The 18021-nt window shown below is 44.7% G+C and overlaps 1 protein-coding gene and 1 pseudogene across 1 annotated transcript in view; one reads left to right on the top strand and one right to left on the bottom strand.

Moving 5' to 3' along the window:
- Positions 1–64: 64 nt before the first annotated feature.
- LOC147008758 (uncharacterized) lies at positions 65–6946 on the bottom strand (annotated as a pseudogene).
- A 7084-nt stretch (positions 6947–14030) lies between these two features.
- Positions 14031–18021, top strand: part of LOC147008755 (plexin-D1-like) — a 237618-nt gene continuing 233627 nt past the window's right edge. Inside the window, exon 1 of the mRNA XM_085864192.1 lies at positions 14031–14511. Within this exon, the coding sequence (XP_085720318.1) occupies positions 14237–14511 (275 nt within the window). The 5' untranslated portion in view covers positions 14031–14236. The remainder of the gene's footprint in view (positions 14512–18021) is intronic.

The raw sequence follows: 18021 nt of genomic DNA, 5'->3' as shown, positions 1-18021 counted from the left end.
ATATATATATATACATATATATATATATATATATATCCTAATGGACCCTAAAGTCCAGCGGATTCATGTAGATTACGTTTTACATAAATTTGGACGTGCATATTCACCTAGCACCTAATAGCACGAATAACTCTCCAAGTTTACTTTATGTAGAAGTAAGAAACCTAGTAATAGTCATATTGGTATGATCAAATTAATCATCATCAGTCTCGATCTCATCGTTCCCATCATCATTTATATCATCTTCATCAGCATCTTCTGCCTGAATGTGCTCCCTGGTGTTCTGACTGAAACACCCATCTCCTCCTTGGCATGCGTAAAATGCAGTACAAGCCATGTTGGCATCGTGACATCCACATCTCTTAGATTTACATGGCATGTCACTGTCACAAGAGCACTTGATCATCTTCAATATCTCATCAGGCGCGAGAGTCACGTTATCAGCAACAGTAGCTGGTATCAGAGATGTGGAACCATCTCGTCTTGTCCATCCGTGTGCGAGGGGATTCATGTCAGGCGGGTTCAGCTGCAACGACTGTCTCCATATGGCTACCTGTAGATGTGCCCTGGCTACATTTTCTCTGAATGCCTCATTTGTTGGTGGAAGCCTTTGAAGCTTTGGGGCAGCACCAATATTGCGTGATACTTTTGTGGACCACATCTTCTGTCAGGCTGCAGTCATTGAATCACACTCAGGGTGGCCATAGCAGGATAACATGAATGGTGTTGCCTGTCGGAGTACATCGGGAAGAGAGGTGGTTATGTCACCAACCTTTGAGAGAGAGTGAGTGTTTGACCTCAGAACTTTCAGAGCCTTCCCTTTCCCGATACCATGATATATTGCGACAGTGTCACATCCTGTAAGACCATGAGCTGCCAGAAGATGTCCCATGATAGCACAATTATTGTCTACACTGGCGTTGATGTCAATGACGGTCCTTCCTCTGATTGGGGATATCATCATGATATGTCTAGTGATATCACCGTGGAACACGAAGTGGCATAACAAGACAAATACGTCTGTGTCATCGGCTACAACCAAAACCTGAGCAGCTCCAACAGAAGCCACTTGTTGGATGATCATTGTATCTGCTTCCTCATGTGTGATGGCCATCTCAACTCTTCGGGAAACTGCACCTTGGCTGATCTCTACAGGGATTGGATCATTACCAGTGACAATAAGTTTCCCTTTCAGCACATCCTTATGAGACACAAGGTCAGCCACGATCAATTCGATCAACTGTTTCTTGTTGTTGCTCACTGTGAGTACTACTTTCTGAGGTGGCAACCTGGCTGCAGGACGTAGTGTATACACCCGGTTGATCCCTGTCGCTTCTGCTGGACTCCTTGATGCTGCCGACATTGTATCTGTGGAAATAATTGTGAAATCAAAGTAATGCAAAGAAACACTTATACATACATGTGTATGCAAATAGAAATTAGTATGGTACAATATTATATGATTAAACCATACACTACTACTACTACTACCAAGGGTAAGTGAATGTTTCATACATTATAATGATGATAATTATTTATTGATTACAAACTTGTCAAACTCGAGGTACACATCACTTGACTCCATGTGGCCTTGGATGTGATGACGGAAGTTGTTGAGGAAGTCCTGTACGATTCCACATGTTGGCCATGACACCACCCACATCACTGCACATCCATCCAAGAATGATACGTCAACATGTGCATGTCGCCCTGCCACTTCAACCTTCAGATCATTCTTGAGAACTGACTTTGTCTTTGCCGCCTTCATGTTTCTGCTGTCGTCAAACATTGATGCTGGTTTTGGTGCCAGTTCATGTGCCATCAGACTACTTGTGTCAAAGTTTTGAAGACTGCACTGCAGAGCCATTGCTCTGGCATAGATCATCTCCATATCAAACATCTTCATGTCGTTGACTTTGATATGCTTTCGAGATACTGTCATTGTTGTGACACAATTGTGAATAGTTTCATGAAAGCTAGCAGGCCAATCCTTTTCAAATGACTCCATCTGCTTGGTCCTGAGGTGTACAGCATTATCCACATTGAGTGAGGGGTGTATTGATACTTGTCCAGTGACTATATTCACCAGGCCCTCTTGGTGATGCTCGGAGTGCAGTGGATCTATGCAGACCTCTAATTTATCTCGTAGAGCTTTCCTGTCTTTGGCATCCGATTTGACCCTGGCGTTCATCTCCTCCTTGTGATTACTTTGGGAAGGTGGTTTGTGTTGCTCTTGTGTTCTCATCAAATCTAGATTGCTGACGATGGTGTTACACACATGTAAGCTGTATGCCCACGTCTTTAGTGTTTCTGGCCTGAGTGTGATTCCACTGATGCCACTTTGAACATGACCATACCTCATGAATGTGGTCATGATGGCCATGTCACTCCAGATACCATTGAACAAACCAGGATTGTGGTGCATAGTATTGTTACGGCTGTAGAAATTCGCAGAACACCATATAGGTCCTTAGTCAGTTATGCCGATAAGTCCGTGTTCAGTTATATTTCCCCACCGTTGTCTAATGGCAATTATTCGTGTCACCCGGACTGTGATCTTTGAGTTAGCCGTTTTTCTTTTGCTATCGTTATTTTGGACCAACCACCACGCCAACCACCGACCACCTTCTCCATCATGCCAACCACCAACCACCAACCACCTTCTCCACCATGCCAACCACCAACCACCCTCTCCACAACAACGACATCTCCTCACCATCTCCCAAACCGCATCTCCCCCAATACTCAACACGAACAACATCGCCTTACCTTCGTCTCCGAAACGACGCCATCTTGGCACCAGCCACGGCGAGTCCGCATCAAACAGCATTGCTGCAAACAAACGCGGTGGTTTCCTTCTCCCTTCAGCGTTGGTGATCTCGCGCACGTCCACTCGCTCCAAGCTTCGCCTCAGAATTCGGATCAAAAGATCGAAAGGGGCGGAGTCAGTGGAGGTCAGAGGTGAGGGATCGAAGGTCAGATCTCGCCTCACGGACTTGATATAAGGGGGAGCGGAGCGCCAGTTCGCGGTCCTGAGTCGGTGGAGTGTCAGTCTGGAGAGGTCGAGGAGCCGCGTGGAAGTCGGGAGCCTGAAGCCTGCAGTCAGTGGAGAAACTGAGGAGAGCGGAGGAGACACGAGCGCGACTAAGCCTGCTGTGCCGCGCGGAGCTGCGTGTTCGTGTGCGAGCCGGAGAGAGCTCGTTAACCAGCTCCGAACGGTCTGAGGTGATCGGGCTTCGGAACGGTCCGAGCATCGCTGAGGGACGAACGAGTTCTTAAAGAGAGCATCAACTCAAAAAGAGCAAAGGCCCGTTCGTTCCTCTCAGGCGTTGCCGGCCAGGGCCCGTACCACCAGGCCGCAGCCGAGCCGCGGTTACGCTAGCTTCTGTGGGGAGGGAGCGTCATGGGTCGCCTCAGCGAGGAAGGTAACCTGCGCGGCCTCGCGGAGCCTCTGCGGTCTACACCGCTCCGTGCAATAAAGACCCAAAGAGGTCCAGTCTGCCCCTCGTCTGTCCTGGTGCTTTTCTTTGCTTTCAAATGAATGTTGTGGTGCCATGTCCGCAAGTAGAACTGTATAAGTGACTGTACATAATAAATAGATGGTCGTAGCGCTTTGTCTTGCTCGCGTCTTGTCCCTTCCCACCAATTCCATTGCTTGATTGTATACGTGTAAAAAATAAATGTGCTTGTTTAAATGTCACCCGTTCGTTTTGCCCTCTTTCCCCAATTGAACTGCTCTCTTGCCTTCGGAATAATAGCGGGCTTTTTAATAGCCGATAAATGAATCGGGTCCAGCGAGGTCTCGCGATAATACCCCGCTCGGTTATCCCAGAACGGAATGAACTGCTTAAGCGGTTCGTGTCCAAGCAGACCTCGCTGAGGTACGGTCTCTCGGTAGGCTGCCCGCGCGAATAATTAGGTATATCGACAATTCGGCGATTGACCCTATCGCGTGCGGGTAGAATATTGACTAGGCCGTGGTGTGCGCTTGGAGCACACCCGTGACTGGTTTTCGGCGTTGTTCCGAAAAGTCGCGACTGAATTGTCCGTCCGGTGGGCGTACGGCCACGATTCGGCTAAAAAGCGGACGTTCGCACGCCGGCGGGTGGAGATTCGTAACTGTATGTTCCCCCTTCATGAAGTGTTGACGTACGTCTTCGGGAATTTCTGCCATTGCCCTTAAGTAATAGAGGCCATAACGAGCGTAGTTGAAGTGTGAAGCCGCAAAGAAGAGGGGCATCATCTCATTGACAGCCGCCAGATGAAGTGGCCAATCTCCTTCCCTCTCCGCTCTAACATACTTCATGATGGTGAGAACAGGATTGATCAAACAATTTACCCAGAGCTTGGTTGTTCTGTTATGTGATGCTGCGTCAAGATGGCTGCCAACAAAAATTAATCAATATCATGCATATTATTATTCTTTGATTTTTAAGGCCTAATATATGAGTATTGACTGCAAAAGTGACACTGTACATGTTTTGAAAGTCCATATATATTGAAAAATAATGATACGCATGTCGGCCATTTTTAAAAGTTGAATATTTCAAATTGCCCAAGGGTGAGAACTTCACACCCACCTGGATATCTTTATATAGGTCCTATAGATGCATATTCCACAGAAAAAAAAAAACTATATCCGTGAATTCTGGGTTAGGGTGAAAATCGCTGTTTCACTGCTGGACTATAATGTCCATATTGTATACCCCGTGTTCCCCGCCGCATCCTTCTCCCTTCCACAGATCTCCTAATGTCTCTGTTCCCCACTGTTTTGTCCTTCCCACTCCCACCCCTCTTGTCTCATGACCCCCTTGCTATGCGTTGTGTGTTAGCTCTCATACAAGCCTCAACAATGAGTACAAAAAAAAACTATAAAAAAACTCCCACACTGTTCAATCCCACTCTTCCCTTCAGGTCTTCAAAATAGCTGTTCACCACCATCTCTTATCTTTCCCCATCCAAAACCATGATCTTTTCTACCTCTGTTGATCCACCCCAAACCCACCTCCTTCAAATTCCCTACTTTCCTTCCTGAAAGTCCCTGCCATGTCCATCTTGTTTACCCCGCGTACCCCACCCCATCCCTCTCCATTCCACAGATCTAATGTCTCTGTTCCCCAGTGTTTTGTGCTTTCCTCTCCTGCCCTTCTTGTCTCCTTCTCCCTTCGTTATACGTTCTGTGTGTACTCTTGTACGAGCCTCGACATTGTATACGAAAAAAAAGTGAGCCTTACAGAAAACTTCCTGCAAGAATTCACTTCTCATTAGATAGATAATGAAAGAGAGAAATAGAGTAAAAGAGGTGAAAGAGAAGAAAAAGCAAGAATTAGAATGAATAAAAAAATTAGAAGGAAGCATGAAAGGAACAAAGAACAAAGATGTCGGGAAGAACCCGAATAGATAGATTTCAGCAGTTACTCCCCAGGCTCAAACGCAGCAACATGTATAAGCTACCAGAGGTTGTGGAGAGGTTGTATAAGCTACCAGAGGTTAAGATTGTGGAAGTTTTGATTGGAATAACTCTGCACCGTGTCTATGTCTTGTAAATACTTGCATTTCTTTTGCCACACCTCACAAATCCTTGCTTTACCCTGCTGTACGTATTGCTTTGTAATAAAACCTTTGATTACTGTGCCACATGCCCTTTTATTGGTCTCATTAAAAATAAACCTGCTTGTTATGAATGTACCCAGCTTGTTCTGTCTTTTCCTCCATTTGTCCAATGTAGTCTGCACACAGGTTCACCTGGAAGTTCTGTCCCACTAATTTGCTCTTATTAAGCTGGTGCGTATTTGGCAGCACCTGATACAGTAAGTTAACGCAAGTACGCATCAAGGGCACGAAACTCGCTTGGTGAGGTCATCCACCGGAAATGGTAACACACAAAGTAGTGTATAGTAACTCTGCTGGGATTGGCAATATCCATCGACGTTTGTGGTTATTTCGCAACCCGCTGGTGTGCAGAGTTATCTGTAATCGGCAGCCTCAGGATCGGGTGTTCGAGAGGATCCCAATTTCATCCATTCATGGTTGAACTCAAACCCTGGATCCATAGTGATATAAACCAACACAGGGTTATCATATAAACCAATACAGGGTAATAATATTGTTACGGCATCGGCACAAGCTGCTCCAACCCTGAGGCTGCCGGCCACAGAAAACTCTCCTTATTCTCAAACAACATAGCTGCCCAATTTTTTTTTTAAATAAAATTTGCACCCCACTACACTCCTTTACAATTTTGAGGCATGCTAATCGCGTTCAATTCCAGTCCTGACGTCAAATGTTATGGCATCGGCACATGTGTTGGTCTCACGAGGTGTGTACTCAGACCCGCTGCCACAACTGACCCTGAGGCCACCGGCCACGGATAACTCCATGGACGGGTGGGTCGTCAAGCAACCACCGATGCCAGCAAAAGCAATTACACCACGCAGGGTCCTTGCGTCCACAGCCGTTACCTGTATGTCCTTGTGATTTGCATTTTTTTTTTGAAAAATATTTTTTTTTATTTTTTGACTAGAAGTTGACAACCGGCCATGTTCAAATAGCTTGGAGCGAGCACCTGCCCACAGACTGGAGAGATAAAAGGGAAGACTCCACTCAGTTCACTCTCTCTCTCACAGGAAGGATATCTCACAGGAAATAGAGAGAGCCGAGATTTCCACGCTAACAGTTCGTGTCTACAGAACAGAGTTTCACGCTTTTCCCTCTCGCATTACATGCATTTCCCCATGCACGTTTTCTTCTTCTTTGCACTTCTTCCCATTCACTTTTCTCCATGGCGGCTTTCACACAACATGTCCCAGTGCAGCACCTTCAGCACCACAGCTAGGACAGTGCCGCCTCCGAACGCAAATTCCCAGATATTTGAATGGAACGAGCCGTCCTGGAGCTGCGGATCATCGCACAGGTTGGACGGGCTCCGGCATGGACCCCAGACCATCGGGGCTCTGCCCCACAATGGGAGGACAAGGAGCGAGTTCAGGCACTGAGTCATGGTGATGGTCACTCCAACTGCAGGTTAGCTGTGGGCATGCTATAGTCCCCATTCTTTTCTTATCTCCCTCGATGATCTCTACCCTCCACCCTCCTCTCTGTGTCATTCATCGGGTGTATGTATACAGTGTTGCAGTTCTTAGTAAGTGATTGTCGTAAGTACTCCAAGGCGGGGGTGATCACGTAAGGTTACGAGTAAATGTACTGTATATGCGTTTCAATCGTGGTGAATTACATACCATTTCTTTTTTTTCCCATCATTTTTGATGTTTTAATTCTCCTGCCATTTTCTTTTTTTCTTTTTTCTCTCCATTATTCCTCCTGTCATTCTCTGCTCTTTAATTTCTTCACCAGCCTGTGCAATAAATTAATGAAAGTGTCGATAGTCGATACGTGTTGATTTATCCTGCTTGTGGTTGGTCCAAGATGGCGTTCCCAGGGTCAATTCATCCGAAACTCTCGTAACGGGAGCCCACGTAATGCGGCACTTGGCGTTGGTTCGCTTGGCCAAGTAATTAACCGCCGGGCAGTCGCTGGCACGGTTCCCTGTCTGCCACACTTAACTCAACGGCACGGTAAACCGACTCTAGGCGAGAAGATCCGGCGTGAGTTAAGAGTTATCAACAGCTTTCGTGGTCTCTCGGGATACACCATCCTCTTGGAGTTATCCAGAGGCGATGTTTGTAACAATACGTTTGCCAAGTTAAGAAGAACATGTTAATTCTGCTGATCATTCGAGGTATTGAATATTTGACTAAATAAGACTCTCAATATAAATGATCACCGAGAGTCCAGACACCACATTTTAACTTAAATGGCAGTCTACCAGAGATATTGTTTGTAATTACTATTAATAGGAGTCCACAACCATTTTTGACCATGTTGTGGAACGTCAGCCGAGGCCCTCACTTTGTTTTCCTTCCGCCCTCCCATTTTAACCTTTATTCCATTTTATATGCGTTTTCTCTACAACCTTCTTTTTTTTTTGTATACCATGTCGAGGCTCGTGTAAGAGCTAATACACAGCACAGATAATGTGGCAGGAGAAGGAAACATAAAATAGTGGGAAACAGAGACAATAGAAGATCTGTGGAAGGGAGAGGGATGGGGTGGGGTACAAGGGGTAAACAAGACTACAGTACTACAGGGAATTTCAGGAAGGAAAACAGGAAATTTGAAGGAGGTGTGTTTGGGGTGGATTAATGTGAGTACTAAAGATCGTGGTTTTGGATCGGGGAAGATAAGAGGTGGTGGTGAACAGCTGTTTTGAAGACCTGAAGGGAGGAGTGGGATTGAAGAGAGTGTGGGTCTGTGGGAGTTTGTTCCAGAGGTGGGAAGAAAAGAGGAATAAATGAGTGAAGGTGAACAGTGATTCTTGATTTTGGAAGTTATATTTGGCTCTGATTTTATGTCTGGCATTGAGGACCTCCATCCATTTTTGGGAGAGCAGAAGCAGCATATCCAAGGTAGAGTGACCTGGTCTGAATCCAAATTGATGATCAGTAATCAAGCCATTGGAGAAGAGGAAGGATTTAATGTCTGAAGCGATGATGGATTCCATAAGCTTGTGATGATTGAGAGAAGGCTGATTGGTCTGTCGTTGCAGGGATCTGTTTTAGGCACCTTTTTTATACAGAGCAGTAATGTTTGCTGATTTCCAAGCAGATGGCAGATGACCTTGAGCAAATGATAGGGTGAACAGAACAGAGAGAGGGTGACCAAGAGCACATGGGTTGATGACGTCTACTTTGACAAGCATGTGGTCAAATGAACTAATTGGAGCGGAGGAAGAACAGCAGGTATTTTCAGGGAAATTGGTCAAAATCATATCCAGAAGAGATGGAGTACCATTGGTTGAGATCTGGATCGGGAAGTTGACAGATTGGGTCAGTCCCAATGAGTCACAGAAGTCTTTTGCTGAAATGCCATGACAAGTGATAGAGGTACCCACACCTAGCCAACTGGCATGATGACAGTTGAAGTCACCACATATGAGGAAGAGAGAGTTTGGATGAGAAGATAAAAGTTGGTCAATGTTTTCAGAGAGCGAGATATAAATGGAGTCATCACTGTTTGGTGCACGGTATAACACACAAGCACAAAGCAGGTGGGAGTGGGGAAGCCGTAGCCAGAGGTATTCCTCGGGGTGTGTGGTTGAGAGGGCAGTGCATGGTGAATGAGGAATAGAGTCTTTGATAAAGAGAGCAACTCCGCTACTCGGACGAGGATCAGGTCTGTCATACCGGAGGCGGGAGTAACCAGAGAGAGATACAAGTGAGTCCGAGACATCTTGGAGGAAAGTTTCTGTTAAGCAGATTATGTCTGGTTTGTCACTGGCAACCTGTATGGAAAGATCTGTGAGGTTTAAGCGAAGGCCTCAGATGTTTAAGGTCCACACTGTTAAGGAAGAGGGAGGGGAGGAGGCTTTGGGTGCAGGGTAGGGGAGGGGAGGGGGAGGGTAGGGTGAGGAAGGAGGGAGGATGGAGGTAAGGAGAGTTTTTGAAAGAGTGTGGGGGATTGCAGAAGAGCTTGGAGAGAGGGCTGGATGAGGAGGAGAAAAGACTCGGCGATGGGTTGAAGTACAGTGGGGAGTAATAAGAGAGGGGCAGAGGGCAGTCGAAGATTGGAGGAGGTGGAGTGATGGGGTGGAAGGAGGCACCTTTGTGGATGTGAATAGGGGCAACTTTGGGAAGGGTGAGAGGGGTGTTTTTGAGAAAGGTGAGAGGGAAGCATGGAAGGGGAAAGAGTGTGAAGGTTGCTTTGGAAGGGGTGGTTGAGAGGGAGCAGAGACGATGAGAGCACGCATGTTCAAGGTGCAGGAGGGTGATGGGAGAGGTAGGGAGAGGGGAAGAATGAGACTTGGTAGAGGTGTGGTGAATAAGGGAGCAGGTCGGGGGAGGAACAAGGTTTGAGGGGTTGGGAAGAGGGGGAGGTGTGCTAGGAGGAAGGAAGGAGCATGCTTGTGGTGACGAGTGTACTGATTGAGAGAGTGAGATATCTGTTGGGTTAGAATGGGGTCCAAAGATGTTAGAACACCACACACTTTGGGACAGCAGAAGAGGAACTGATACTGAAGCAGAAGACAGTGAAGAGGTGCCAAGAGCAGAGGTAGGATGAGGTACAAGATGGGAGGGGTAAGGAGAGGGGATAACAGATGAGGGGTTAGGAGGATGTAGATGCAAGTAGATGTGGTGAATTGGCACTGAAGTTGGAAAAAAAGGACGATTGATGGAACATGAACAAACATTGCAATCTGGGATTTTAAAATTTTAAAGTTACAGATGCGATTAAAGACATGACGTGAGGGATGCAATAAAGGTGAATTAAGAGAATGGAGAAAAGAAACTTTGTAACAGTGGGACGTTTTAGACTCAGGATGAAGGAAAGGTCGAATTGAAAACAGCCTTTTGAAGAAGAAAAAGAGGAGCTAATTATGATGCAATACTGAGAACCACACGTGTGAAACAGGAAGTTGGAGCATTTTATGAGACCGTTTTGTTTCTTATTTAAAAAAAATTTTTTATAAAGATTTCGTAAGATTCGGAAAAGGAAAGGTTGAAGAAAAATCATGTCGGTGTTCGTGAATTTGTATCGGCAAATGCAGAATGAAGCTGGTACTGGTAGTTTGACGAAAGTTACAGGAAGAAGAAGAGTGGATAGAGAAACGTGGTTTCAGGAGGTGTCAAGTGAGAGATTAAAGGAGTAAAGATTTAAAAAAAGTAAAAGATTAAGTAAGATTAGGTAAAGGAAAGGTTGAAGAAAAGATTGTGAAGGTGTATGGTGAATGTGGGTTGACAAAAGTAATGGTAGATCAGCAGAAGAAGGAGGAAGAAGAGTTTGTACAGGAAGTCACATGGGGTACAAAATGAGGGAAAATATATATTTTTATATTTTAAGACATGAAACGGAGGGTATAGTTGAGATGGAAAGAAGGAGGATGGAGGGAAAAGTGGAGAAAATAAAAACTGATGGTTAAAAGGAGAAAATACAATAAACACGATTGTGCACACGAACGGGAAGAAGGGTAGGCCTCAAGAAAACCCGAAATGAAAATATGACGAAAACTCCACAATTAGCACAAGTTTTACCACAAGACCGAACTAGAAACACACAGTAAACACAACGATAGCAAAATGACAGTAAAAACATGACAAAAACGACCAGAAAACTTATCCTTGAGAAAGTCGGCAGAGACCCTGAAGCAGAACCGCCACCGTCGCTCAAGAACCGGAACCGGAAATCCAATTTGTGATCGGCCGGGAGTTTGATTTTGGATGTGTCCGAGCAGCGTTTGTGTCCGTTCTGCTTGGCTCTGGATGCGTCCGGCCGTGTTTATAGTATGACCGGTAGAAAATGGATTTCAGACATTATTTTGTTTCCATCTTCACTGTTATTCCTTGCAGAATCATTTTGATGAGGCGGTATGAATCATAATTAACGCTCCACCCCATGTACACCTTCCCTTTCTTTCACCTCACACTGTCTTCCTTCCCACACCACTTCTCGCTCCCACACCCCTACTCGCTCCCCCACCCCTACTCGCTCCCACACCCCTACTCGCTCCCACACCCCTACTCACTCCCCCACCCCTACTCGCTCCCACACCCCTACTCACTCCCCCACCCCTACTCGCTCCCCCACCCCTACTCGCTCCCCCACCCGTACTCGCTCCCACACCCCTACTCGCTCCCCCACCCGTACTCGCTCCCACACCCCTACTCGCTCCCCCACCCGTACTCGCTCCCACACCCCTACTCGCTCCCCCACCCGTACTCGCTCCCCCACCCCTACTCGCTCCCACACCCCTACTCGCTCCCCCTCCACCAATCGCTCCCACACCCCTACTCGCTCCCACACATTCTCCTCGCTCCCACACCCCTCCTCGCTCCCCCACCCTTACTCGCTCCCCCACCCTTACTCGCTCCCCCACCCCTCCTCGCTCCCACACTCCTCCTCGCTCCCACACCCTTACTCGCTCCCCCACCCCTCCTCGCTCCTTTCCCCTCCACATGTTCACTCTCCCCATTTTGCTCCGAGGTGCTCGGGGGTGAAGATGATAATGTGGAAATTATATGTCAATGATTGTTATGACGTGGAACGTTTTAGTTCAGTATGAAGAATAAGTCAGAAACATGATGGAAATGTTCATGGGAGGGAAGATATTGTGAGGGGGTGGGAGGTGGGTGATCATGAGTGGTGGGAGGAAAGGAGAGCAAGGTGAAGAAATTTGAGGAAGATGGAAAAAAAAAACAAAATAAAAAAACCTCCAAACCGCAATGAACTCGTGTTTGGTGATGATAAAATATTTAGATGAGGAAGTATTTGCTCAGCTATTATGATTGAGAGTTCCTTTATCGTGCTGAAGAGTGGAAGAGCCAGCGAGCGCACACTGCGAGAGTCATAAACGGAAAGGTGAGACAATGAATTAAGTGGAAGATAATTGTGTTAATGTTTGTGATCTCGATGGAGCAAGGAAGGGTGGGTGAGGGAATGGCCTTCTTGGGCACAGCTTGGGTGGGAGCACAGAAATGAGTAATAGCAATCAGTAACTAAATTAATAACTAAGATTTAGTACACACTTCAATGAATAATAAAAATCATTGTAGGTTACATCGGTTACAATATAGTAAATTACGCTATCTTGTGTACCAAAAAGTCGTCGTGTCTGGAATGGCTTCGATTTAAGGGAAACGTTTTGTTCACTCTTTCATTCCTCTTTTTTTCCCGCCTTTGGAATAAACTCCCTCACTCTATTCAATCCCATTCTTCCCTCCAGGCTTTCAAAACAGCTGTTCACCACCACCTCTTATCATCCCCCATCCAAATCCTCGATCTTTTCTACCCCCGATAACACTGGGCTGCATTTGAAATATTTTTTGCAGAGGTCTAGTTTTTCTCAACGGTTCTTATATGTTTTTTGCTTGCTGAATTTAGAAATGTATCTAATTTCGCTCAATCAGGTCAAGTTTTTGAATTGAATAATGCTATCTCAATTTTAAGGAAAAAAAAATAATCAAATTTTCTGGTTTTTTAATTAGCATTTTTTTTATTCAAAATCAGACTTACATTGACAGAAAATGTACAAACTATACATATAATGACACACAAGTACATTTAATGTGGAAGAAAGTGCCTTCTCAATTACTTTCATTTCAATTTCAGAAAAATATAGATAAATCGTTGTTTCTGGCAACACCCAACTTCAGTCGCTCCAGCAGTCGCTGTTTTCCTTCGTCTTTTTAATGTTGAATTTCACATTAAGTGTACTTGTGCGTCATTTTATATATAGTTTGTACATTTTCTGTCAATGTAAGTCTGATTTTGAATTTTAAAAAAATGCTAATTAAAAAAACAAAAATTTTGATTATTCTTTTCCTTAAAATTGAGATAGCATCTAAAAACTTGACCTGATTGAGCGAAATGAGATACATTTATAAATTCAGCATGCAAAAAGCATATAGGAACCTTTGAGAAAACCTAGACCTCTGAAATGACGCAGACCAGTGTAATCCACCCAAGCCCACCTCCTTCAAATTCCCTGCTTTCCTTCCTGAAAGTCCTATAATGTCCATCTTCTATTCCCCATGTTCCCCATCCCATCCCTCTCCCTTCCACAGATCTCCTAATGACTCTGTTTCCCACTGTTTTGTCCTTCCCACTCCCCCCCCCCCCTCTTGTCTCATGCCCCTCTTGCTGTGTGTTGTGTGTTAGCTCTCTCATGAGCCTCGACAAGGTATACAAAAAAACCCCCCAAAAAAACCTTGAATCACAATTACAAAACTTGACGAATGGTGGAAGGTCTGAGTCCCATTGCCTCAGATGTTGAAGATTAAAAGCTCCTCGTATTCTTTCTCTGGCAAGTTGTGTTATTGGTAATGCTTGGTGATCTTGAGTGATAATTTATAGCGAAGAATGACTATTCCTATGAATAATGTGAGCATCTAAACTTATGTGAGCATCTCTCTTTATATCCAAAGTGCAGGATTCTTACCTCGGTGTTGACCGAAAAGCTTTGTGGACTTTTCAGATCCCTGAGATGTGTTTCAAAAGTGGAACTAAAACAGAGGAAACGCAGATGTGAACCTGACCTCAGGAACTTGCTACACCCTTGTTATTGGAATGTGGATCTACTCATGCTTCTTGAAAAAGAGGAAGTAAAGGGATACGGATTTTGAAAAATGTACTAAAATCCTGAATCTGAATCCCAAAGGTGCAAGACCTCAAGATCCAGAAAGTCATGGCAGGTGAAGAGATGCTCTTGCCACTTATTCTGATTCCACACCTGTTGTTCTGCATCCCAAGTGCCAAATCGTTCCACTTGAATGCCTCCATGGCACTGGAAGCTTCTGGCAGGTTGCTTTCAATCGGAGGTCCAAATAGTTCTGTGTATGTCGGATGCGTTAATCGGGTGTACCAATTGAGCGCTATGCTGGACCAGCAGGAGGTGCAGGACATTGGACCAAAGATGGACAACACGCTTTGTCATGCACCTTCTGTCATGGAGACATGCAGGTGAGCAGTTTTCATTTTATTTAATTAGTGTTTGAATCAACAAAGACCATTGTATTTTTTTTAAGATGAACACCCCCCACCCCCCATTTTAACACATTTGTTCCCCATTAAGCAACTATATCCGAGCAGAAAAATTAAGGTCAGATACATCAACTGTGAAGGATCCATCTAAATTCTAAAAGTTGAAAAAAAAAATCACTGGAATTTTTACCAATTTTACATTTTATCTACTATTTCATTCTTCTTCTTCTTCTTCTTCTTCTTCTTCTTCTTCTCCTTCTTCTTCTTCTTCTTCTCCTCCTTCTTCTTCTTCTTCTTCTTCTTCTCCTTCTCCTTCTTCTTCTTCTTTCTTCTTTCTTCTTTCTTCTTTCTTCTTTCTTCTTTCTTCTTTCTTCTTTCTTCTTTCTTCTTTCTTCTTTCTTCTTTCTTCTTTCTTCTTTCTTCTTCTTTCTTCTTCTTTCTTCTTCTTCCTTCTTTTTCCTTCTTCTTCCTTCTTTCTTCTTCTTTCTTCTTCTTTCTTCTTCTTCCTTCTTCTCCTTCTTCTTCTTCTTCTTCTTCTTCTTCTTCTTCTTCTTCTTCTTCTTCTTCTTCTTCTTCTTCTTCTTCTTCTTCTTCTTCTTCTTCTTCTTCTTCTTCTTCTTCTTCTTCTTCCTGCTCCCGTTAGGGGTTGCCGCAGCGGATCATCCGTTATGATCCGCATAATGATGTGGCACAGGTTTTACGCCGGATTCCCTTCCTGATGCAACCCTGGTCGCTATCTACTACTTCATTAACAGCTTAAAATATTCCCACCTTCTTGAAAGGTTGGCTGGGGAACAGTTTTAGGCCAAAGGCTTTCACAAAGTGGCTGGCCAGGCCTGAAGTTCGACTGAAGGCGATTTTGGCATGACTGAGAGGATGGCTTGGTCCATGAGTCGTGGTGCCTTGCTGGGGTGGAGATGGGTGCTTCAAGATCAGGGAAGGCTCCATTTAGTCTTGGGACCTGTGTGTGGAGATGACCGGTGGTGGCGGTGCAGAAACACGCACTCATAGAGTACCTGCACAAAGTATTGACACCGATTGACTTTTTCACATTTTGTTGTGTTGTAGGCTGAATTTAAAATGTTAAATTGAGATTTTTTTGTCACTGACGTAATACCCTATAATGTCAGTGGAATTTTTTTAGAAATCTTTACAAACCAATTAAAAGTGAAAAGCTGAAATGGCATGTGTCAATAAGTGTTCAACCCTTTTGCTATGACACTCCAAATTGAGCTCAGATGCATCCAATTTCCTTTGATCATCCTTGAGATGTCTCCACAACTTAATTGGAGTCCACCTGTGGCCAATTCAATTGATTGGACATGATTTAGAAAGAAACACACTTTTCTATATGAGGTTTCACAGTTGACAGTGCATCTCAGAGCAGAAACTCAACCATGAAGTCCAAGGAACTGCCCATAGAACTCTGATATAGAATTGTGAGGAGGCATAGATCTGGAGAAGGGTATAGAACAATTTCTAGATTGTTGAAAGTTCCCAAGAGCACAGTGAGCTCCATCATTAGGGAAATGGAAAGAATATGGAACTACCCAGACTCTTCCGAGAGCTGGCAATCTGAAAAAACTGGGCAAGAAGGACCTTGGTCAGGGAGGTGACCAAAACTCAATGACCAGTCTGACAGAACTACAAAGTTCCTTGGCTGAGATGGGAGAACCTGCAGGAAAGACAACAGTCTCTGCAGCACTTCACAAATGTAGGCTTTATGGGGGAGTGGTCAGACAGAAGCCACTCCTGAGAAAAAAGCACATGGTAGCACTCCTAGAGTTTGCAAAAGGCACGAGAGCACAAGGCAAAATATTCTGTGATCTGATGAGATGAGAATTGAACAACTTGGCCTCAATGCAAAGCGCTACGTCTGGTGGACACCAAGCACAGCTCATCGCCCATCTCACACCATCCCGACCGTGAAGCATGGTGGTGGCAGCTTCATGCTGTGGGGATGTTTTTCAGCAGCAGTGACTGGGAGACTTGGAAGGATAGAGGGAACAATGAATGGAGCCATATACAGGCAAATCCTTTCGGAGAACCTGCTTCAGAGTGCAAAAGACCTGAGACTGCAGCGACGATTGACGTTCCAACAGGTGAACAGCCCCAAGTATACAGCCAAAGCAACATTGGAGTAGCTTCAGAACAAGAACGTGAAAGTCCATCAGTGGCCAAGCCAAAGCCCAGACTTGAATCCCATAAAGAATTTGTGGAAGGACTTGAAAATTGCTGTTCACCGATGCTCCTCATCCAACTTGACAGAGCTTGAGTAAATCTGCAAGGAAGAATGGGAGAAAAATCTCCAAATCCAGATGTGTGAAGCTGATGCAGACATACCCAAGAAAACTCGAAGCTGAAATCACTGCCAAAGGCGCTTCCACAAAGTATTAACTCAGGGGGTTGAATACTGAATCAAATTAGATATTTCTTTATTTCATTCACAATAAATTTGTATAAATTTCTAAAAACGTTTTCCCTTTGTCATTATGGAGTAGTTTGTGTAAATTGGTGACAAAAAAATTAATTTAATCCATTTTAAATTCAGGCTGCAACAACAAAATGTGAAAAATTCAAGGGGTGTGAATACTTTCTGAATTCACTGTACAGTACATGAATCATGATTATATGCGCACGTGTGCACACACACACACACACACACACACACACACACACACACACACACACACACACACACACACACACACACACACACACACACACACACACACACACACACACACAAAATATGCACATATTGATATGTGATTATAATATAAAAACACATTATACAAACTAGCGTGGTTCAGCTCACTACGCTCGCCTCTTTACATGTTGTTGCAGAAATGACGTCACAGATTTGCTGTATTGGCATGATTTACACAAATCAAAATACAAACATTTATTTTCTATAAATGTATTTGTAATATTGCTGATATTGTATTTATTTGAAATTTCATTCGTGATATAATGTCCAAGTGGTCAAGGGTCTAAGCTGTCTAATCTGTCTGAAGGGTGTAAGGGGTCGACATGTTGTTAAGGTCTTTTGGGGGTCTTCAGGGTCTTTGGGTCTTCAGGGACTTTGGGGTCTTCTGGGTCTTTTTGGTCTTTGGTGTATTTTTGGGGTCTTTTGGGTCTTCAGGGTCTTTTTGGGTCTTTGGTGACTTTGGGGGCATCAGGGACTTTTTAGTCTTTTGCGTCTTCAGGGTCTTTTGCGTCTTCAGGGTCTTTTTGGATCTTCAGGGTCTTTTTGGGGACTTTTGGGTCCTCGGGATCTTCGGGGTTTTTGGGGTCTTCTGGGTCTTGGGATCTTGGGGGGGTCTTTGGAGGTCTATGGGGTATTCAGGGTCTTTGGTGTCTTTTGGGGGTCTTGGGTGTCTTTGGGGTCTTGGGGGGAGGTCTTTAGGGCTCTTTAGTGTCTTCAGGGTCTTTGGGGGTCTTTAGGATCTTGGGGATCTTTGAGGGTCTTTGAAGGCCTTTGGGGGT

The sequence above is a fragment of the Eptatretus burgeri genome, chromosome 18 (genome assembly GCF_056783735.1).
Source record: "Eptatretus burgeri isolate ZD-2024b chromosome 18, Ebu_testis_v1, whole genome shotgun sequence".
Lineage (NCBI taxonomy): Eukaryota > Metazoa > Chordata > Myxini > Myxiniformes > Myxinidae > Eptatretus > Eptatretus burgeri.
This window is presented reverse-complemented; position numbering and strand designations above follow the sequence as displayed.